General features: G+C 36.4%; 1 protein-coding gene and 1 long non-coding RNA gene across 3 annotated transcripts; one reads left to right on the top strand and one right to left on the bottom strand.

Moving 5' to 3' along the window:
• Positions 1-3,646: 3,646 nt before the first annotated feature.
• Positions 3,647-24,474, bottom strand: LOC106181933 (ubiquitin-conjugating enzyme E2 25). Of its 2 annotated transcripts, XM_087011802.1 has the most exons (10): positions 24,308-24,474; positions 22,262-22,384; positions 21,819-21,955; positions 20,527-20,600; positions 11,017-11,093; positions 10,646-10,726; positions 9,724-9,817; positions 9,370-9,446; positions 4,414-8,892; positions 3,647-3,974 (listed from the first exon to the last, which is right to left on the bottom strand). In XM_087011802.1, exons 1-9 carry the CDS (start codon positions 24,464-24,466, stop codon positions 8,755-8,757), a joined length of 960 nt encoding a protein of 319 aa, XP_086867928.1. In that variant the 5' UTR covers positions 24,467-24,474; the 3' UTR covers positions 3,647-3,974; positions 4,414-8,754. The 2 variants fall into 2 exon arrangements, with proteins under 2 accessions (XP_086867928.1, XP_086867929.1); XM_087011803.1 differs by lacking the exons at positions 9,370-9,446; positions 9,724-9,817.
• LOC147762266 (uncharacterized) lies at positions 16,470-18,353 on the top strand. Its single transcript, XR_015334042.1, has 3 exons — positions 16,470-16,624; positions 17,662-17,731; positions 18,304-18,353. It is a non-coding gene; the product is annotated as an uncharacterized LOC147762266 (long non-coding RNA).
• Positions 24,475-24,478: the final 4 nt, after the last annotated feature.

Raw genomic sequence — 24,478 nt, 5'->3', positions numbered from 1 at the left:
TGAGTGCATTGTTTTGATTTTATTGATACACATAGATTCTTGAATTTTTGTTCCTAAAATACGAAGAGCGATGTAGCCGATAGCTTATCTTTGAATCGGTATAGACGTATACGTCCACGCAGTGAGGTAAACGTTTCAGAACACCCAAACGTTCTTGCCTCTCCCGTGGACCGGACCAATGCATTGTCCAAGCAAACAGGGCGGTAACCGACCAATTTGTTTTACACCGGTTTTACATAGATGTACATAAGAACGAGAAGAAACACACCGATTGTGTAAGAGGAAATCTAATTAGGTATCTTCCCAAATGATCAGCTAGCTCATGGGCGTAACTAGGCATACGCACGGAAGCACTGTGCGTACAATTTTTTGGCCAACCATGATATTATTTTATATAAATTTAGTGTATTTTTCACGGAATATATAAGAAAATCCTCTGCTTATTAAAGTCACCTGTATGTACAAATCCTCTGTATCAATTGTATAGGCACAATTGTTCTGACCCCCCCCCCCCCGGTCTTAACCCTAACAAGTCCTATCTTAATCGTCCATCTAACTGAAACTTCCTGTACCTCTTAATTGGAGGGTTCAGTGGCCCTCAACCAAGGAGTTATAACTCCTTGCCTCAACTCAGCTGTACCCTCTTTCTTGAGAATATCTGGCGATATTTTTCTCAGATAAAAATCTGCCTGAGTGTTATTTTCAAAGAGCAGCTCCCGCAACCCTGGGGGCACTAGATAAAATCTGGACACCAGGTTTAAGAAGGAGCTAGAGAAACAAAGGAAGAATTTTTTCCTGCAAAGCATCAAAGAATTTTGACACGGACTTGACCCAGCTTACCCCTCCAAACTAACAGGGTGACATGGGCAATTTTTACAAACAAATAATTAAACTTAGATGTATCAGAGCTCTGTCGTGTCGTACAATTGGTTGTTTTTGGGAGCCATGCATCCACATGTAAGTTGAATGAAACCGTATGTTAGTTCCTTGATTAAAAAATTGATGAAAATGTTACCACTTTTCGGACCAATGAACCTTCGGACCAATGAACCTTCGGAATATCGAGACGCCCCCGTTAGCAACTCAGATGTGGATCCAGGATTATTCGAAGGGGGTTCCACATATGCGAAGCTAGCCTCCTTTTAAATAAATATACCGTTCTGGGTAATAAGAATATTGAAACTTTTTTAATTGCGAAAATATTTCTGACTAAATGACGATTTTATTATTAATGGAAATTAAGCTGCGATGTGTGGTACATATGCTGTAATTACGCTGTCCTTCATCTCTTGCGTTAGTCTACATTTTGCTGGAAATTTTAAAAATCTGTGCGTACAATTTTTAAAGGTCTGGTTACGCCCCTGTAGCTTGCAATTGACACAAAATATAGATGCTGGTGCACGGCCCGATTGATACGTCTCGATACGTAATCGTCACAAACTTTTTACTGTACATCTGTAAAGGCAACGTAAATGCCCTGCCACACTACAGTGAATTGCACCAACGAAAGAGAAAAGTTACATCACACTTTACCTATACGCAGGAGGTACGCTAGCCATACGGTAGAAAGACGTTAAAATACCATAGCCAATAGAGCTTGCCTTGCATTGATTGCGTGCAAGTACCGTGATGGTCGCGGAAGAGTAACGTATAGAGCGTATCTGTAACGATCGATGAGCGTATTCAACGTATGCATGGCGCTTGAATAGCGTTTGAAAACGTATCCAAACGCGTTGTAATATGTGATATAAATTTAGTGCCATTTTTACATTATCACCATGGCTCTACCGTTTTCTTCCTTGGTTATGATGCCTTTGCCCTCCGAGACACCCTGATGAAGCCATGCACTCAACGAAGTCTTACCGATATGTAAATACAGTGTTTCACGTGCCAGTTGAAAATGCATTTGGCATCCTGCCAAACCGTTGCCAGGTTCTCATGACTACCATGAAACGTCACCCCTCCACTGTAAATATCATCGTAAAAGTCTGCATAGTTTGCACGATTTAATATGGATGCGGCACCCTGGGACACAGAACCCAGTGCTCGACCGCCCAGAAAACATCACTGAGAATAAAATCGGAGTCCAAGTGACTCCAAACTTGGAGTCCAGCAGCGGTGCCTAAAATAACTCCCAATTGGAGTCACGTTGACTCCGATGGAGTAACGCCATCCCAGACCACACAGAAGGGTCTCCATTCACACATCCCTTGATTTATCTCTACATAAGAGTCACCATGACCCCATATTAAGGAATTTTTGACTCCTTGGCTCATTATGAGAAAAAACAGCAACAACAGTGCCGAGCGGGGTGACAGCAGGTTCCTTTTATTAAAGCCCGGTATGTCGCCGGTAGGGTTCGAACACACGGAGGTGGGCACTCTAACCACAAGGCCATCCGGTCGCACATGGTGTCAGCATAGCAATAACAAACAGTTTGTAAATCTGGTAATAAACATCATGACACACACACACACACACCAATGAGTGAGCATACCTCCCAAGTGACATGCATTGGCGGGTCAAACCTACAACCTAGAAACAAAACCTGCTAACCTGTATACCAACGTATCACATAAAGGGTGTGGGCAACTGAAAGCCCGGGCAAGTGCACGAGTTCTGTATGCAGAAACACACAGACAACCACTTGTTCATGCATAAAACCAACTATGGCCAATAAAGAAATGTTTATACTGACAATGGATGATGAAAATTGTTCTCTCCACGCCGCCTGACTCTGATTTTAGAGTCAGATTGACTCCATGAGAGCCAGGGGGTGATAGACTCTGATAAGAGTTTAAAGACTCTGGTAGGGGGTAATTTGACCCTTATGTAGGAGTGAAATTAACTCCATTAGGGCGAAGGGGTGCTGGACTCTGACCAAAGAGTCAAATGACTCCAATTTTATTCTCTGTGATGGCTTTATTGTGATCCATTTCCTGGAGCAATGAGACGGGGCAGAAACTTGGATGACACAAGTAGGTTTACAGAGAATAACACTTCCACCAAGAAAGGCAAGAAGCTGAGAAACCTAGCTATTGAAGCACTGCCAAATCCGAAGCAAGTTCACTTCCATGCAAGACGGAATGATTTAACCCAAAAATGAACTATAATAAAATGGTGTTAAACCCGATAATCAACTGTATTACGTATAAAGGTCAATATCATAACCTAAACCGAATAAAAAATTAGGCTCGGTACGTCATACTATAGAGCGTATTGCACTAACGAATGAAATATACGATGTATACGATGGTGCTGCTGGAAATAAAATTATTTCAGATCCCGCACGGGACAGCACCGCCAGCCCTCCCTAGATATAAAAACAGATTGCACACAACTCATTGGTGCTACAAAGAACTGTAAAACTAAATTAATATAACAACAAAGAACAGCATTAGCATATCGCGATGCCGCGTGTACCGCCGTCATTCAAAAAAAGTAAAATTACGAGATGTTAAACCAAAACTGGTCCGTTATGCTGCATTAAATGTGCTAAAACTGAATGTTTGAAGAATTGTGTAAACGTATGTTTAGTAAGGATGCTGAATAATTAAATAAATGAAATAATGGCAAAACATCGTTAGTAATGGTAGAGGTATATCTATTATCAAAGATCAAAGTAATAATAAACAACTTCACAATATCATCTTCGCTACGTTTATTACAAGCTCATTATAGGCAACAAAACGCCCAGTTTTCGCAAACGACGCCTGTCATGCTACAATGCAATTAAAAATCAATTGATTAATTATAAACAAATAAATGAATAATTGCTTAGAAATGGCAACATTCGGATCATCAGGGTTCGACAGCGGGGGATGTGACGTCATTTTGACAAGGCCCTACCCTCTGGGACAATTGTTGAGGCATAAAACGCTTCTGCTCCAGCACCGGTTGACACAAGTTCTCCTGAACGATCCGCTACAGCGGTCACTGCATGATGACGCCTGATTATTGCAATAACGTTGACACTGCATAATAAAATAAATAAAAGGAAAGGCCATAACTTTATGAACAATTTTTACGCATCTAGGTTTAACGCACGCATATTTTAAAATCTATAAGCAACCAGAACAGAAAAGCAGAAAATAACATCTTTACACAACTTGAATGGCTAATAAAAGAAACCAAAACATATACTAGTCTATGTTTAAATAAATATCATCAGAGAGAGAGAGAGAGAGAGAGAGAGAGAGAGAGAGAGAGAGAGTAAGAAAGAGAGAGAGGGAGTAATGGAGAGTCGACATACATTTAAGTCTATCTCCTTGACAAAACCACACTTTGACACTGTGAATGGATAAAGATTGAAAGAGAGAGAGAGAGAGAGAGAGAGAGAGAGAGAGAGAGTTGTACAGATGTTAACTGCACTTACAGCCATGCTACCACAAGTGATTTTGTTATGATAGTTACCGAATTTCCCATGTATATGCTCAGAGCTTGGGTAGAGCTTACTACCAGGAGACAAAACACTAAGGTCATAATTGCCCACTTCATTCTGATCGGAAAAGCCAGTGAAAACACGGATACCTGTCGTCGAACTCGCTTTGATCTTCGCCAACTGTAACCACTCTCTGAAGTTGTTTCTCTCCAGATAGCGTAGGCCTACGCGCTGGCTGCTTTTATGCAGTCACTGACGTCGAAATTGCAGAGATGAAAGAAAGGCATATTATTCATATTCGCTTGATTAATTAATTAATTGATTAATCCCGTATCAGACATTGATATTGTTGATCAAAACAGGAGTGATCTGGATTTTTCTGGTCTTAATCGTAGAAAAAATGAATATAATTCACTAATGTTGATAATAATCAGTCGTCAAGCATTTGAACTGCTCATCAAGTTTATTTGTTCCGACATTAATAAATTGGAAAAAATTACACGACCATTTTCCAATCGTTAAAGGATGGGCGCTACAGTTTGTAATGCGTTACTCAATATCTTCAAAATTACCTATAAACTCGTATATGTAATGGCCGTCTGCCAAATGGAAGTCCCTTGTTATGGCAATATTATGAATTACAAATTTCTACTTCTGCATGGTCAAAAATTAGTCTTTTACAAAACCGGATCGTATTTGTCCCTAGAATGACATGATACTTTGGACTCAATAACAAAAAAGATTTGTTTTTAACTAATGATGAGAGTCTTACACTGCGTTCTGTTCCACATCTGTATGTATCTAGTTGGTGATAAGTTTAGTTTCTGCTTTATCAGCTTACCTATAAACCATGAAAATCCTTTTTTCGTAATTGTCTCCAATATGTAGATATGTAATGGGAGATGTTGGAGGGAAGGCTCACGTTTCACAGTGGTAGACCTAATCCTCATTCAACATAAACTCAAGGACATCCAGACGCGACCAAGCGCAGGTGCACAAGGAAGTGAAACTCGTATAGACGCAGTGGCTGTCCCAGGGGGAATTTTTGGATCACGTACCCCTCCCACATAGCTTCGGAGGTACCCATTTCAACACGTCCCTCCCTGAAATCAGTATTAGCAGCGAAACTATGCAGGCATAAGCGATCTGTCCATCCCATATGCCCTACAAACTAAAGTTAACTTGTCCTCGTCAGCTACTGTGTTTGCCGAGAGAAGCTAAGACACCTCACCCCTTGTCAAACCTCTTGGTCCGCCAGTGAGACCCAAGGGCCTGTGCAGAAACAGTTGATCCGCAGACTAACTGGCCGACTTTTTTTGCCATGTTGCAGCAATATATGTCAATGCCCATTTTTTTCTGCTTTCTATTTGCTGTCATGAATTCGTTCACTTTATACCGTTCAATTTGAATCTCAATGCTATAAGACACGCCAAACTTACCTCTTACGATGCTTATATGCTAATGTGGTCTCTTCATTCAATATCCAATACACTAGTACAGTACTACTTTATAATAGCAGGTAATGACTATAAATTGATAATTTTCATTCAAAACGACAAATTTGTTTCATGTTTGATTTTACGACATTGTAAAAGTTTACGATAAAAAAGTGTTTGAAATTTGCTATCCCAAAAGCACGTTTGAGTAACTTCGGCACTTGTCCATAGAAACAATTTCCCCAATAACAAATCACTTTTCCTGGATAAGAGCACGAAATGCAAAAAGAATAAGTGGGCACCAGGCATGAAAAAGTAAAGTTTATGTTGATTATAAGACGCGCCTGATGACTTTTTTCGGCAAGCAGGAATCTCTATGATGCGAGCAGAATGGAAACGGATAATACGACAAATTCTGTTGGAAAGCGGTCTCAAATGAGACAAACAAAATCAAGGGACGGATGAGTACAATTGAGAGGGTAAATGAATTTATTTTGAACTTTTTTATTTCAGTTTTCTCATAATTTGAAATGGCAAGAAAATCTAAATGGTATGACCATTATACAGTAGCTGTCATCACTACCATTTTTGCAAACTTTCTACTTTCTAAGTTCAGGTAATATTCTGTTTTGCTTCTTGGAAACATTTTCCTTGTATTAATTTACACAGATACAGGGGACTTATCTGTGCAATTTTGTCTAAATTTCCTAATTTCTTTATGCTACTGCACATATTTCCTTAATATTTAAAATGTTGTAATAATGATTCACGTTAACTTCCAGAAAATTAAGAACACAGAAGTCCTTCAAATATCAAAAATATTCTATATTGAACTTATAAAGCCAATAACAATTTAACTAAAACTACATTGTTAGTGCTTCTTAAATTTCTTTTCTGGTGACCCGTTATGATTAATTCAACAATTTACAGAGACATATGTGCATTATTTTTATCTTCTTGCTTTACATGAATTGTTGAATTTTTGCACCTAAAATTTAATATTAAGAAGAAAAAAAAATGATACATTAAAATGAACAAAAATTAAAAAGGGTATGCTATCTATTACATACAACCACAATAAGTTTAAATCACTTTCATTTAAATTTACCGGTAGTTCTCAAATATATAAATGTATATAAGAAATTCTAAGAAATAATTATATTAATAATGCTGTTACACATGTTCACATATTCAGGATTTTTAGGTCAAAATAAAATGAATAGAGGAGTTTGATTAACATTATGGATTCAACTGTTGACATCACTACCAAATATACAAAGATCTTTGGGAAGGTTTTCAAGGTAAGAAACTTAACATAAATGTATGTCTACCCTTATAGCAGCATGTGCACTATAGAATGGTTCATAGAATCCTACTCCTTCAGTCACCAAGGCTGCCGTTTTTATTAAATGGAAAAAAAAAAAAAAAAAAAAAAAAATGCTTAGGCTGGACGGCGTCCTTTCTGCGTCCCGTAGTGTGGCCCGTTTGAGAGTAAAAAAAAAAAAAAAAAAATTACATTCCCACAACTGGCCAATCATTGAGCATTCATTCTGCAACTAAAGCAATGTTTGTACCTCCTTTCTAGGACCACAGCAATGCCAGTTTCATGGTAGCACAAAGGATGCTGTCCAGTGTAAGGGCGGTTTTAGTAAAAACTTCCAGACCCCAATCTACTAACACATATGCCACAATGTACGAAGTTTAAACATTGTCATTTCCTGAACACAAATATTCCTTAATTCATTTGAGCAACTTATTAGTATACAGTAATTTCAATGCAAGACGGGTAGTTTTAACCATATGAATTTTGCCACAAGCTTTATACCACAACAAATATCCAGAATAAAGGACCCTGTCATGGTGTACCTCACATGCACAACATGACTGACAGTTACACCAGGTCTTTGTCTTTTCTGTGCATCAGCCCTAATATAAGTCAGAAGAAACTTCTCTTAAGCAAGGTGTCAAGATCGCCTTAAGTTAGTGACCTAAAAACAGTGTCATAACAAGTCCCAATGAAATGTTTCGAGTTTTCACAAGTCTGACGTAATGCATCCTGGTGAATCCATAAGATTCCTGGTGAGACATTCATAATCTTAACAAGTCATAATACATGCATTGCATGTAAGCAAATTCTTTCATCTTTTACCAAAAGTAAACAGACTATTTACTAGTTATCTGCAAAGATTCGTTTTTCCTTTGATCAGATTAATTTAACAACAGTGCATGAATGGGTCCCACAGAGATGTTCTTGAACCTTTCACGAGTCCATTGGCGAGTCCATAGCAGGCCTTCTATATATGCTTTATGTGTACAAATGAAGCAGCTGACTCCCAATACTTGTTTAAAGGGATAACAACTCTTCATATGAGATCCAAAATTCCACAATAAATATTTAATGCATTGTAAACAACACAGAAGTATGATAAATTCCATTTTACCACCAAAATGGCAGTCATCACAATTATTCTGAAATCTGTGCTTGCCATCAGATCACATGGACCTTCGTAGATGGATATCCTCTGTAATTATCTCGTAAGAAAAAAAAATCCACTAACTTGAATGTTGGAATGTATTTTTTTGCCTTTGGTAAGTGTGGGAAACATCTTTGTTTACCCTAGGAAAATTGGTTTTATGGCACTTTTTCACCAAAATGAAGAGTTGTTATCTCTTAAAGTAACATCCCACAGGTACAAACAGTACAGACTATTTAAACACAGTCACTTTCATTGTCTTAATACAAGTGCCTCTTTCACAACAAGTGTAACCCTGACTTAAAAACAATTATAGCCCAACCTAAAGCTCATTGCTTGACCTCAAGCTGGACACCCTGGGTTTAGTAATACCCTTTGCTATTCAAATACATGACAGAAGCTTCAGTTCAACAGAAAGATACAGATCTGCGTGAAGGGTCCAAGTCCACTGAAAAAATGAGCATTACTGCCAACCATACTTTTGTACCATTCTTTGGAATGCAAACTTTGCTTCTTCCTCTGTGTAGGCATTGTCAGGTCTGGCATCAAGACGAGTGTTACCATCACTCATAATCTCTGTGCGGATCTGCACTAAAATACCCTGGAGCAGAATGGCAAAGGACTGATAAGTTTACTTCAGCAAAAGACATTTTAGTTTTTATGTCTATTGGGGAGAGAGATTTTCAATGCCTTTCATAGATAAATTCTCTTTAATGGCCATCACATTAGATATAATGCTACCTGCCAAACATTCAAATTTATCAATAATGCTTGAATATGCCATAAAGATGGAACACAAAGTCTCTTGAATGCTAGCAATTTTCTTTGATTGCCACAAAAATCTTTACCATTGCTTTTATCTTCTACATTCATATTGTAAAAGCTGCTGATATAATTGGATTTAAGACTTAAAATAAATATTATTGCTGCTTAGAAATTATGCAATTGTGATAACAAAAATTCTATGTAGATTTACATTACATACAACAAAAAAGTATGCATAACTTTCATTCAGTTTTGTTCCCAGTGTTAAATTTCTTTTCTCAAAAGAAATTGAATGTGAATGTGTTAAGTGTACCTCAATGTCATTTGTTGGTCTCCAACCTGACTTTGTTAACAACTCCATACATATACTTCCTCCTATTGTTACGTGACCTAGAATTGAGAAGAACACTTGTCCCCTCATTATTGCATTATGTAACTGCTGCTAAGAAAAGCAGGTTTTAAGTAAACAAAGCTGCTTGAATTCCCAAAGCTGTCAGGATTGCTTTCTTTTCTAAAGAGTTTCCAGGACAATATGGACATGAACATATATAGTTAAACCTTCTTTATTTTCAGTAAAATAAAATATCATTATTGTTATTTGGAAAAGGAGGAGGGGGGGGGGGTTAATTATTTAAGTTAACAGATCAACCTACACCTGACTGCTTACCTGTAAGAAATTTAAATCTTGGTCTTGTTACTCTAACAAAGGGTGGATGCATGGGAAACTCCTGGGGGAACTTCATTTCTAAATATACTACAGGCTGGAATTAATAAGCCACTATTACAACATAACACCTCTAGCATCAGGTTAGCTGCAACTTTTTTTTTTTTTTTATTGCAATAGAAAAAAAGCAAGTACATAAATTTTTACAAGCACACAATATTCATTACAATACCAAAGTCCACAAGGATTTAACGAATAAGACAATTATAGTCAATAATTTGTATACATGCAACTACACAAATCCATATATACCCCTCCATTTCTGCCATATAACATTGAATTTATCTAAGTCTTGAGATACAATGTATTTTTGCTTATAGATTTTGTATATATTTTCTAAATAAAGTTGAAGTTTTGTGAGTAACAGTGCGTCTTTCTGACATTTTGTTTTGTATATGAAAAACTTAATGTGTATAGTCATGATTATATTGGATACATTACGTTCATTAATGTCAATTAAAATAAACTGTATATTACTGAAATTTAAATATATATTACAAGAAATTAACCATGCTTCTACTTGGCATAAGAAGTTTTGTACAATATTACAATCCCAAAGTATATGATATATAGTTTCTACCTCCTCGTGGCAAAAGGTTAGCTGCAACTTAACAGACATTTCTGTTTAAAGGACCTCTCATCAAGAAATATTTGTTTATTATGGAAATCCATATTTCTGTACTAATTTGTCTATTCTTACATTTAACAACAAAGGATGGCAGATTTACCTCATTTTACCCTGGTGAACAGAGCTATTATAGTAGAGCTTATTTTACTTCTAGTGTGATGTTTCCTTGGGCAAGTTAAGCTGCTGATCTTAGCACCTACTTAACATTACGAATATTGCTCCAACATGTCAACTCACCTCTCTATTGTACTGTTTTGCAAAGTTTTCTAAATCCTTTCCAAGTCTTGTATCCTTAGGGAAATCTGTAAGTTTCACGTCCTAAAGCAAAAATATCCCAACTTACTGGTAATGTCAGAGGCAACAGATATAAAAAAGCTAATTCAGACGATGAACAAGATTTTTTGGCACTGCCAAGACAAACATTTGCAAACTGCATAAAACTGAATTTTCATTTGATTTCAATCACACAAACATACTTTCTGACATAAACCACTTTCTTTAAAACTTCTAAGTCAGCTATTACAAGTTTTACTATCTAGCAAATTTTTTTTCTGGAAGCGTTTTTTTTCCTGATTTAGTTTATTTAAATTTAAAGAGAATTACTGCACCCAAATGAATAAATTGTCCCCTCTTGGTTCTCCTACCACACCAAACTTTCCATTTGCATCTTTCATATTTTTCAGATCTGAAAATAAAACATATAAAAGTCTGTGTTTGAGAATTATGAGGAAAAAAAACATTGCAATAAACATACATTTACTGCAGCTTTTAAGATATTCAAAAGTTGTTATCTTATCTATATCAAGTAAAACAAAAGCAGATATTGAGCTGGACATCTTAGGCTGTATTCCCAGAGCTTTTAGATCAATCTATCCCCGCGGGGAGTCTCACTTGATTACTGTCAGATAATCCGGCTTAAATGTCCGTCCAGCCTACTACAAGCTGTAAGGGGGTAATTCACTTTCGTGTCCGCTTGGCTGACAGCTATTTAGCGTGAACCCCCAGGGAGTTAGGTCGATCTAAAGTAGATCGATCTAATCTCTGGAAATGGGGTCTTAATGTTACTACAGCATTAAACTTTCCTACCTACCGTACTAGGATTTAGAATGTGTACATTTACCCCGTGGACCATTTGAAGATTACACTGCGATTAATGCGGTGGAAAATACAATAGAGAGAGTGTATAATGATAGGGTCGCTAAACGATTGTTGACGGCATATAGTAACTAGCCTAATCCCCTGGTCGCCTGGGTAGCCACGCCCCCTTAGAGTACTTATGTAAACAAACGGTCTCCCGTAGCGAACTATCCTTTTGTTCAACAGCTTCGCGCGTGCAGCTGATTATGTATGTAGTGACACTATAGCTACCGTAACTGCATATAAATTTGTGCTAGCTGTTATTTGATTCATTCTGCTGTGTCGGATGTTGTGGATCAGCCCACTGGTTCGTTGACTTATGTTTTTCTGAAGATTGGTGGTGCAGATTTTGAGTGCTTAATTATTTGCCCTCCTTCTAACAAGAGAAAGGGGAAGGGAGATAAAAAGAGAGAGTGTCAAATGAAACGGGTAATGAGTAATACATTACATTAAATAAAGGGACTCGTGGTGGAAGAAACGATAGACTGTTTTGCATCAAGATATGCCATTACAATCCGACATGGCCCATAACATGATCCATGACATGACTCATTGTTGTATGCCTTATTATATTTGTGCCGACTTATATTTAACTCTCGTTCATTTCGTGAAACAATTTCCTTGAATAAAGTTTTGCCTGTATAAATTAACTTTGTGACATGAAGTAATTAATAAAACGCGCCTGTTGAAAGGGGGCTTTTCGTAACTAATAAAGGTTCACTATTCGTCGCCGCTACCTTCAGGAAAGCGTACCCTCCGCGTGGATCACCGGCATTTTTGATTATATGACAAATTAGGGCAATTTACGTTTTAGCTAATAATTCTGAATTTACTAATATTTTGGACTAAATTCGATGTCAGATTCATAGCAATGACGGAGAGCCGCCAGAGTAACTGTTTAATTTTCTAAACTAATCAAACTAGAACGCGTGGCGATAAAATGTGTCGCTAGATCTTGTAAACACTCAGCGAAATGCACCTAGTGACTATATTCAATGTGCCGTCACTTAATTGTTTTCTCGATTTCATTAATTGACGATAGTAATTGCAGATAACAAGGAAGAGGAAATGCTGAAGACAAAACAACGTCGGGTCTTTGTGTGACTTTCTCCCTAAACACTTTTTATGTTGCTGTCAAAGAAAAAGGAGTCTAGATAGCGATTATTTAAACCACTGCTGCTGCTTTTGCAGGTAGACTTCCTCGTTTATCATTTAAATGCCCCCTCCCCCAGCAGACCCAACTTGATGCATGTACCGGTACGTCTTGGTAGCTATAGTACAGATCTTGGTTCAAGTAATGAAATTTGAGGCTATTTTTTCATTCAAGACAAAATAAAGTATCTATGGTGTGTGACAATAGGGACTTTACAAAGCTTAATTTGTCCTTAAATATATATTCCAGTAGCATAGGCGAGCGACGTAATTGTAACCTTAACTTGAGGTATCCTCGATGAAAGCGGAGTACAAAAATTAACTTTTTTAAATATCGATAACAACATGCTGTACAATGATATTGAGACTAAAGGGTTTAATGGACTTCTTTGCCTTAAAAGCAATTCATTTCAAAATTAAAAGAAACGGGGAGCGCGGGAAGACAGTTTACGTCAGGTGATTCGTTAAAGTCGAGGAGTGTTTCACTATCAAATGTGTAAATCATATATGTCATAAAACTCTATAAGAAAGTTTTTTGTTACGATCTGCAACATTTGTTCATTTATATAGCAGGGCGAAGTTAAAGCCAGAGGTAAATAGAACCTAATACCGTAATCCTCCTCGTCCATTTATTTAAATCGTATCAAAACGTTTGATACACAATGTTCATGAAATTCATAATTTTGGCGATTTATTAAAACCATATTGGTACATAAAAGATAAAGATTAGCATAAGTTAAGCAACAACCACTATGAAGAACAGCACCCTTTTTAAATGAGGCAAGACACCCTCTTCACACTGATTATAACCCTGAGAAAGACATTATGCAACTTAAGGCAAAGGAGTTATGCAAAGTTCTTTCAACTCGTGTGTGAATACAACACATTCTTTGTCACTTTTACAAGACAATGGAGGCGAGCAAGTAGAGTAATTACAATATACAATAAAAAGGACATTAGTATAGAAAGCTTACTTCGGGTCAGCCCTTTGCTTGTTCGAATGAAAGAGATAGATATCGCGCCGCGACTCCCTTTATTAAACCTTCGTGTGTTTGTGTAAAAGTGTGAAAGACAGGCAACGGTCTTTAGTCGCTGTTGATATTGTTCGCGATTAATATTGAAGTATAACTCCTTCGCCTGCATGTAAACGTGTTACTTTTCCTCATGTACTCTATATTTCTTTTAGGTGGTTAAGACAATGGGATGAGATCGATAAAAGTAAAGGTTAATCTAAACAATTAGGCCACACTTTTTTATTTTTATGGATGACATCCTCTGGGTACCCCAAAATCGGTGCGAGAGGGCGAAAAAAATAAAAACAGTCCAAAAAAAAAAATACTGCTTAAGTAAAGGAATGCTGTCAGTACACAGCTGGAAACGCAAATTTAACCACAGAAACACGTATCAAACTAACAATATGTCTTTATCCATGCTCTCAAAATATTAAAGCATTGTGAATACTTCGTAGAAATGTAAAAAAGTCATGAATAGATATACTTCATATTACCAAATCTATTTAAGGTTATTTCATGCATTCAGTTGGTATAGCACTCAATAAAACAAATATCAATCAAACAGTGTCTTTATTTGTATTCTCAGAATATTAAAGCATTTTGAACACTTCACAGAAATGTTTAAAAAATGATGCAAAGATATGCTTAATACTACCAAATCTATTAAAGGTCATTTCGGACGATGCCATTTTGTCTACTTCAACTGAACAAAGCAGCCTTACTGTCAGGTGGCCTGTCCGACCTTCAGCCTACCAAATACCTCGACGCCCTTGTCGACCCTTTTTTCGCTACAGAAAACCTGGTATTAATGTGCTGCTTTGTACAGAATGTCACAGAAATGTTTCAGCCGCCGCCAGCCTTTCGCACAATTGTAAAAAGGTGATATCTCCATGCCCAATATCAATGGCACACCAATCCAAAACGATGGCGCCCGTTCTCTTTATGACTTTTATTGTTGTGTAATTTGAAAGTAATCCTAGAGATGAATTTGATAGCAAAGTGGCCGCATTTCCACGTGGCGAAAATACGCATGCGCAGAAAGCTCATTTCCTTGCAAATTCAATAACGACGTTTGCGACAACCGACTTCGTTGGGGGCTGGGAGGGTTTTTTTTTTTTTTTTTTTTTTTTTGGAGAACGGGCGAAAATCCGTGCGCGCGCAGGATGTCATCCATAAAATTAAAAAAGTGTGGCCTTAGATGCAATTTTTGTGAAATGACTTATTAAGTGATGTGCATGAACCTAGCATGTTTAAATTCTTGAATTTCTAATTTGTTAAATCTTTCATACACGGCCTCATATATGTATTACTCTCAGGCCTTCGATATTATTGTGTTACACGGGACTCCTGGAAACCTGAAGCACATGTCTACGGAGTCTTGTTATCCTTCATGCAGTTTTATGGCTGGGATGAACACTGTGAAGTAGAAACAGGCTTTACTTAGCTTTACTTGATGCACGACAGTTTAAACAAAACCAGTCTGCAAGGCTTGCTTTGATTTGGCGTTAACCTTAGACTGGTTTTAAAAGAACAAATATAAATATGTTCGATGGATTAAATGCCGGCTACTATTAATGGATCAGATGCATACTTGATTGTTTTCCTCTGGTGTCGCACGTATGCATCCTTTCTTGAGTGATCTAAAACAAGTCGCTAGTACTGTACCATGTTTCTCACTGTAGCAAAATATGTTCGACATGGTGTTTCTGAACGGCAGCCGGAGACACAGTAATTATATAGGCATGCTTTAAGCTTGTTCGAGAGATAAAAACAGTCGGGTTTAACAATAGATAGCGAGCTATAGTAAGACCCCCTCCTCTTTAACTGATGATTTACACTTTTAATTGACCGTACTTTCGTATATTGTATGATCAAAGAGCCAGACTTCCCCCTGTTGCACGTTGTAGTTGGATTGTCATTGCGCCTATGTCAATGCACCTCATTTAATTTCAATATTATAATATAAGCATAATATAAGTAATATGTTATTTCCTTATTCCTCTTTCATTATCATTCATGTTTTATAAATACTTGAACGCTTGAATGCAGATATTTCAAATTAAAACGTAAGTACATAAATACATTATACATTTATAAATTAATGCAATAGGAATTTTTTGAGACAGATTGATGCTGACGCTCATGCATTTCAACCAAACAAACAATAATTAGTTCAATTTTTGACTGCGGAAATTTCATATAGGATGAAATAACTGATAACAAATTTAACTAGCAGTTTGTTAGCAACACTGAAAACCAGCTGCGCGTGCCAAACTAGTGAACGAAAGGACAGTTCGCTTCGCGTGGCACGCCTTAGCATGGGTTTAGCCTCTTCAAGCTATAATCCTATCGCCGCAACAAACAATAGGGACCTTCTGGCTGATGTATCCTGCTGTTAATTACACCTAGTTACAGCGGATTGTCACGCTCGCGCTGGGCCCCAGAAACCGGCGTCATGGGGTTCACTCGTATTAAGTATTGTGTTATTCCACCTAAGCTATTGTGTTTGTGCGTTCGAATTTTGAAGGGATTTATACGGCCCTCCATTGTTTGTCCGCCCCCTTCTATTCACAAGATAGGGATTAAAACATTTCGAACGTTGTTACACCGGTGTACAACGAAAACAAAATTATTCCGACCACTGTACATCCCTCAGTGACAGACGAGACTTAAAAATTCAAACACCTCTCTTTATCCAAAGATTTTAACCACTGAATATTAAAAATCTTAATTCACTCAATTAAACCAAAATTCTGACTTCAACCTAAGATCTAATAAACAGAAAGATTGGACACTCGGTGATTCTTCAAAGGGTAATCCGATTAACTGTGGAAAGACGTTCGTACGGCGGAAGTAGTCAGTCGCGTTGTGATCTTGCGCAGGTAGAGCTCTGTTGCATGTGGGCGATTTCAAGGTAGGTAAATTACCTCTTTTAGTCTTGTAGTTTCTCTGAGAATGTATGTGCAGAAGGGAAAACTAACAGGGTTCACTTGTGTGTAAAATATGCAATATTTTGGAGCAGATATTATCGTGAAAATTTGCCTTCAATCCGTTGTTGCATTCAAATTAGCAATATGGCGACAAACAAGCGAGTTTGAATGCTTTGTTACCTAAGGTCTAACACGGGGAGTTTAACTTTATGTACGTTGGTTTTTATATTACTGATGACTGAATAACACTGTCGTTTTATTGGTTGATAATTTAATTTATAGTAGCTTCGTTTTCTATGAAAATTTAAACAATACTTCGGGCAATAAAGCAAAATGGCGGTGCTGATCATAATCGCCGGGGTTAAAATGCACAGCCGAACACGAAAGTGGATCTATACAATGCGTTGCCAGTTTAACTGTGTCCATCTAAAAAAGTAGTGGAAGGTCGTAGGGTCAAACTTAGCTAAAATTTAGCTTTTTTTCTTAGGAATATTTAACGGTAAAAATGACAATAACACAAGATGGCGGCGACTTTTGTTATCGATGGGCTTCAAATGCACAGCCAAACACGAAATTAGATCTGTACTATGCATTGGCAGTTAAACTGTGTTCATCTAAAAAAGTAGTAGAAGGTCGTAGGGTCAAACTTAGCTAAACTTAAGCTTTTTTTCTTAGGAATATTTAACGGTAAAGATGACAATAAAACAAGATGGCGGCGACTTTTGTTATCGATGGGCTTCAAATGCACAGCCGAACACGAAATTAGATCTGTACTATGCATTGGCAGTTAACCTGTGTTCATCTAAAAAAGTAGTGGAAGGTCGTAGGGTCAAACTTAGCTCAAATTTAGTTTTTTTTCTTAGAAATATTTATCGGTAAAGATGACAATAAAACAAGATGGCGGGGACTACAACTGGTGATATTTTTATCCAGGATTTATACCTAAGTAATGAGGAGATTGCGTGAAAATGTGCCTCACATCCTTATTATTATTATTTTTTTTGTTTTGTTTTGTTTTCAGATGCCATTAAAATGGGTCAAGGCCCGCAGGAGAAAAAATAAAGAGCAAAATCTGGCAGCAAAATCAAAAGGTAAGCTTTCTGGTCTATAACTAGAACTTTTTAGTTTATGGAGTTGAAAGTAAAATGTCTTACATACATGGGCACTATCAATCTATCCCTTGTGTGTCATGCTCAGTAAGATATTTCCACTGTTCCGACAACATTATTACAAGTATCGGATTTCCACTGTACCAACAACATTATTACCAGTATCGGATACAAAAAGGCAGGTGCAATCACCACAGTGGATTGAGTGGAATTATACAAATGACAAATAATAAGAGACTAGCACATGTCAGAACCTTTTTAACAGTAAAATATTATTTTATTATTTTGGGTGAATGTCATAATGCAAGTGTTGCAGATGATTTAGATGCACCACTGTCAAGTTTGCAAAGTGATTGTAAACAATCAAAAAGACACACAGATGTATTAAATAAGCAAAATGGTAAGCTGCCCGAAATTAAATATTTAATTTTTGCTCGATAGTTTTACAAGTGCACGAAAAGCTAGGTCAGTGTTGTCCATACAGTGGACTTTAACATAACATGAGCAATTAACACGTCAGCATCTTTTTAACTGTGTGATAATATTTTTTTCAGATATATGTTGCAATGGAAGTGGTTCTGATGACGACGTATCTCTGTCAAGTAATTCGGTGCTACTCAAGAACCTGACAGGCACATTGATATTTCAGCAAATGGACCACCTTGAAACTAGCCATATGTTGTTCTTCATGAAAAACAAATATATCACTATAAATTGTCTCCCTTCTGTAAACTCTGAAGTTTAGTTTACTGTCAAGTCTAGGTTGGAATTAGTCAGTAGTGCTCTTAACAATAGATAAATATTATCATCACGAGCATAATTTTTATTGAATGAGATATTAATGTTGAAACAAGTCAAAATAGGGGGAAAATGCTATAATTCTTTGTCATGTGAAACTAGTACTCCTAAATAAATTACCTATCTGTTGTGATTGTGTAACAGTCAGTGGTATCTAAAGGTGTTAACATTTTTATTTGCATTTCAATATCTGTGCCTTATTAAATCAATAATAAAATGCTTATGAACAGAATATGACTTGTATTATGTTACTATATCAGCCAGAAATGAATGATCAGTTTTAAATGCTAAATCTGATGAAATATTGATAATTTTTAGCAATCATCTTTTATTTAGTCATTTTTAGTGAGATGGCAAACAAAATTGTTACACATATTATTCTTCCAATACATTCTGTGGAAGATGTTCAAAAGACATATGTTTCAAAACAGATTTTGCAGTTTAAATATATGTGCATGATTATGCAGTCGCAAGGAAACTATATTGCATGTGTTCTTTATAAATATGAAAAAACGAGTTTACTTTTATTTGATTGTCAGTATAAAGATATGTCTTACCTTTCACTATCATTATGAAGTAGGTACCCAAATTAGTGTTTGTGAAAGTGAAATTAAAAACTATTTTACTTAAAGGATTTTTTTTCAGTCCTTTTTGTTTCACTGATTTGCTACGAATATTCTGGTGAATTTGAATTGATTATGCTCTAAAAGAATGACCGCTAATAGTGACAATGTTTTACAAACATGCATAATAGATCAAGTTTCTGTTTTGGTGTAGCTTCACCATTCAGTTTCTCCCAGTGATTAGCATGACCTTATTGTCCAAAACGGCATCGAATATCACTATCTGTTACGTTGATGATCTCGTCACGTTTCCGGCTATATCTCCACGTTGAGTCAATTTCTATAAAATGGCAGCTGTTGTTACAGGTAGTGCGCTATTGGGTATTGCCTCCTCTGAATATAAAGTATTAAGACAACTACGAAATGTAAACAAACTGTACATCTTTAGAACTTTTTAATAAAAAAACTCCACGTGTGCCATTGCTTATCCAATATGGCGGATCTACTTGACGACGATGTGGCGTCTGCGAGAATGCACGAGAAATCACGCTATTCGCTAAACACGGGTTTGGTACAATGGGGATTAAAATTAAGCCCGGCTATCAAAACAACTTAAGGGGAACAATAGAGCAATGTTTACCCGTACGAACGTCTGGTCAAAGGGAAAATGCCGCTGTCCAATCTTTCTGTTTATTAGATCTTAGCTTCAACCAAACTTATCCTTCATCATTTTCGGATAAAAAGTAATTAAAACTTTAGATAAACTCGATAATTTCTTTCTTCTAATTTTGGCAGAAAGTATTACAGTAATTTCTATACCTATTCAACAGGGGAGAAGTTCTGAATTGTACATATACTGCATTTCTTAGGTCATAATTTCTTAAAACTGGAACACTGCTATTGCATGGTATTGGTTGCAAAAAATTCAAATGCAGGGTCCTCTCTAGTTCTATTCTATGTAGTCAAAGAAACACAGGTGTCATATAGAGATACAAGTTTGTGATTATTAACTGTTCATATTGGCAAAAAAAATGAATTTTCCTGGGGTAAACAGCAATTTTCCCATACTTAACAATGGTTAATGAATCCATTTCTACATTCAAAGTTAGTCCCTGATTTTTTCTCAAAAGTTTGTTTTTTTTTGTAATAATCTCTTAAGAGATAAGTACAGAGTATAGCCATCTATGGAGGTCACATGACCCAATGGCATGCACAGATTTAAGATTAATTGCTATAACGGCTGTTTTTTGTGGTAGAATAGAATATATTATATTATATAGAATATATTATATTTCTATTTATTGTGAAATATAGATCTCATACGAAGAGTTGTTATCCCTTTAAATTATGCACCTGAAAGTCTGGTAATTTTTGCCCATTGATAAGATACATGTACTGTATATCATTATCCCATACCTTTGACTAGCCTGTGTACTGCTACTGGATTTCCCTGGCCCATAAATTGTCTGTCTAATTCATCTTCTTCATCACTAAATCAAATAAAGATAGCATAAAGATCACTGGATAGAATTTAAATCACCAAATTTAAATGGAATATCTTAACATGAAAGTTGAGTATATAAAATGCACCTAATAAAGTGATAATGGTTTTGAAACTTTCATGGAGCAGTTATAAATTACTAGCAGTTGTAAACTTGTGATGGTTGTACTAAGTGAAGTACTGGCTCACAATGCATTTTGCATAATGTCGGGTATCGGCCCGATTTGATATTAACTCGACGCAATGGTAGCCGCCGCCGATCGATTACGATTGCAGTTCAATTCGTCCAAAGTTCGAGGTTTGAATATACGCAAGTAAACGCGTGAGAGAACGAACTCAAGTCCCGTGTAAAGTTTCTAACTATCAATAAATATTTAATTCTGATGTGTAACAAGTATTACAATCGTCGTGTCTCATTGAAGTCTAACATCAGTTCTCTCGAATAACGTTCCCCACCTGGCTTATATACAGGTATACAAGTAACATGGTTAAATCAAATTACCGGTCGCTCCTCGACCGTCTGAATAAAACTTAATTAAATTAGAGGTCACTTGGCCACCTCCACACCTTTCTAAGCAGTGACTGATCAAACTGGCTTCGATAAAACAATGACAATAAACTTCATGAACAAGATTCTGCCTACACTCTTACGGAAGTTCTAAAACTGCATTAAGACATTTAGGGGTCCCTGACACATTCCTCCTTTTCCGGGACCCCTAAATGTCTTAATGCAGTTTTAGAACTTCCGTAAGAGTGTATGCAGAATCTTGTTCATGAAGTTTATTGTCATTGTTTTATCGAAGCCAGTTTGATCAAACAATGACAATAAACTTCATGAACAAGATTCTGCCTACACTCTTACGGAAGTTCTAAAACTGCATTAAGACATTTAGGGGTCCCTGACAATAATCACAAGTCAAACTGCTCTATTTTCACATATGTCAACAATGTCAATTCGTTCAATCGGGTCCAATATTGGGAACAGTTAGAAGCCATTAAATGATCTCAGTGACAGCTAAAAGAGTATAACACTAGGCAAGGGCAGCTAGACTGGATTTTGAATGGATTTTTGAAACTATGTTCAACCCCTCAAACATATTCACTAACAAAGAAAAACAGATTGCAATGCAGACCTCAAATTACTTCACCCCCCCCCCCCAAAAAAAAAAAAATTAATTAATTAATTAATAAAATATACATCATGCACCTTAATGTGACTTTGTTTGCTGCACTTGCTTCTCCTTGACAGGCATCAATGTCATCATCTTCGTAATAATTGTCATCGATATCTTCTTCATACTCGTCTTCATCTTCCATATTATCATCATCTGCACCCCCAACCGACTGAAAAGAGGCAATAAATGATTTTTCACAATTTTAATAATACAAGACTGCACAAACCACTGCACCAGGAATAAAATTACACACGCTATTGATAATTTAAAAGTGCATATGGGACAAATTACATTTGAAATGCTTCCAGCCTCAAATTATGGCACATAACATCTCTACAAGGGAGATTAACACCTGAACAACACTGTTTAATAGTTATGAAATGTTTAGAAAACGGGAGTGATTTTTTGAGGCATCCGCATGTTTTCAAGCATGGTACTCCCAAAATTGTGCTGATTGAAATTATAGTGAACTTACTGGCTGCAGTTTCTTCTTTGTGTAATTCAAAACTTCCTCCACAGTATGCTGTTTGCATCCAGACAGATAATCTGTGACCTCTCCCAGCATTTGAATAGTATCTTCTTGATCACTCCATATAAACTGAAATTTAACAAAAAAATAACATTTCAAATTTATAGTTACATTTCAACTTTACAAGATATATTGCACCTCAATATGAACAAGTTCTACTTTCCCTGAGGCTGTCTTTTCTTGCAAACTGACTTCCATAAAAGAAAACTTCTGTTGAACTACTAGCACTCTAACTGTGCAAATATACATGTAGCTTTAGACACTATATAATATCATGGGAACCATATGGTTTCTTGTGCTCTTTGCAATATATAAAACATATACTGAATGTATATATAAAATATTTATAAAGATAAAGTTAAAATGAGGGTAAGTTAAAAATATGCCTTTAAAGAAATTGTATACGAGTTCAGGGTATATAATGCAAAAAGCATTTTTTGGATGTTATCTAGAGATTTAGATTGCTGCACAACAATTCTAGCATGCTATAGTTGGCAAACATACTCCTAAATAAAGTCTGGATGCTGCTTTTGGAAAGAGCTTTTTCTAGTCAGTTCGAAGACATACTTTTAAGACAGAAGAGAGATAAAAATAAGGGAGAACAACACAAAACTTGCACAAATAAAAGTAAGATTATAATAGAGAGGACAATATCATATCAACAGAGGTAAATGTGACGTTAAATATATGGAGACCTTGCAGTAAGACAACATCAAATGATATTACAGCTACACTGGCTTGTTCTGGTAAGGTAGCCCTGATAGTATTAGTAGTAAAAGGTGCACATGCATAAAATGGCCAAAAACCGAAGTTAAAAATCGTGTTTTGATGAATAATATACACAGCTAGTGGTGATGATTATTTAAGATACATAATTTTAGACATTGTTTGTATATCATCTCAACAACTATGGTAGCACTCCCCTTCGGTTTGTATTCCTCTTGAAGAGCTTTGGAATGTATCAATATAAATTTGTATTCAATCATTACCCATAGCCTTTATTACAGATATACAATGTTGCAGTGCCAGTTTTCATACATAAATCAAAATTTAACACAAATGTTATATTTCATACTTATAAAAAGATGGGCTTATTCATAACATTTTATGATAAAATAACAACCGACTGTTCTTGTTTTGAAAGGTGAGTTGGTCAGCTTCACCTTACCTAAAGCCTGTATCAGGGCAGACAGCTGACTACTAGCCAGACAGGTGTTAGCATGCTATTTCTAACTAGTATCTATCTTCTTATAGTTACATACATGATTGCCATGTTGGGTCCTGTTCCACCTTGAAATTAGATAGCTTTCTGTACAGTTTATATGCTGTATACATTTTCTGTAACTGGACTTGGCCACACAGAAAGCTGACCTAGCTGTCTGAAGGTCCCAGCTCTTAACCAGGAACCTCCTGACTGTGTGAAAGTACCTAATAAGTCAATCTTGCTTGTTTATATTCTTGGACAATATTGAAGGGGTGGATCTTATCCCCAAACCCACTGTGATACTAATTATGTTGGTGACATGAATTATTGTGATAAAAAGCTTTATTTTCTGTTCTAAAGTCTGTCTCTATGTAGTTGAGTACGTGTCATAAACAACCAGACATCTCTGAGTCTTCCATCTAGATAAAAAAAATACACTTTGTAGTGTAAAATTAACATTTACAGGATTCTAATCCCAAATCACATAGCAGAATTCTTTCAGCACATATCTGCTTCGTTTTGATTGAGCATTTTTTTATATAGAGGGTAGGTTTCTTGTCTGGTGCAGCATATAAGGGTGAATTTAACATGCAAATATTGAAAACGAAAGTACAACTACCTATGTCATGTGAAGCAATATTATACACCCGATAGCAAGTAACTAGTGACCAAAACTGGCACTGTAAGAATAATGGATGCTGCGTGGCTCTTTCAGGAGCCTACGTTGAACCAAATAAACTGAAGGAAGACTAAAATAAATACATTTTCTGCTTTATAAAAATGCTTACCCAATTTTTCTTTTCTCTTCCTGGGCACGTCAAGTAGAATGTTACAGATTTTACTTTAAAGTATAAACGTTCGTCTTTTTCGTCCGTCTGTGTGAGTTCATATCCATCGTTTAACCTTATCCAGGCTTCAGCGTCTTCTTTGAAACTATTAAAATCCATTGTGAGTCCTTT

This window comes from Lingula anatina, chromosome 4 (assembly GCF_051362555.1).
Source record: "Lingula anatina isolate TDL-2025a chromosome 4, LinAna3.0, whole genome shotgun sequence".
Classification (NCBI taxonomy): Eukaryota; Metazoa; Brachiopoda; class Lingulata; order Lingulida; family Lingulidae; genus Lingula; species Lingula anatina.
Note: the sequence above shows the minus strand (reverse complement) of the source record. Positions and strands in the feature narration are given on the sequence as shown.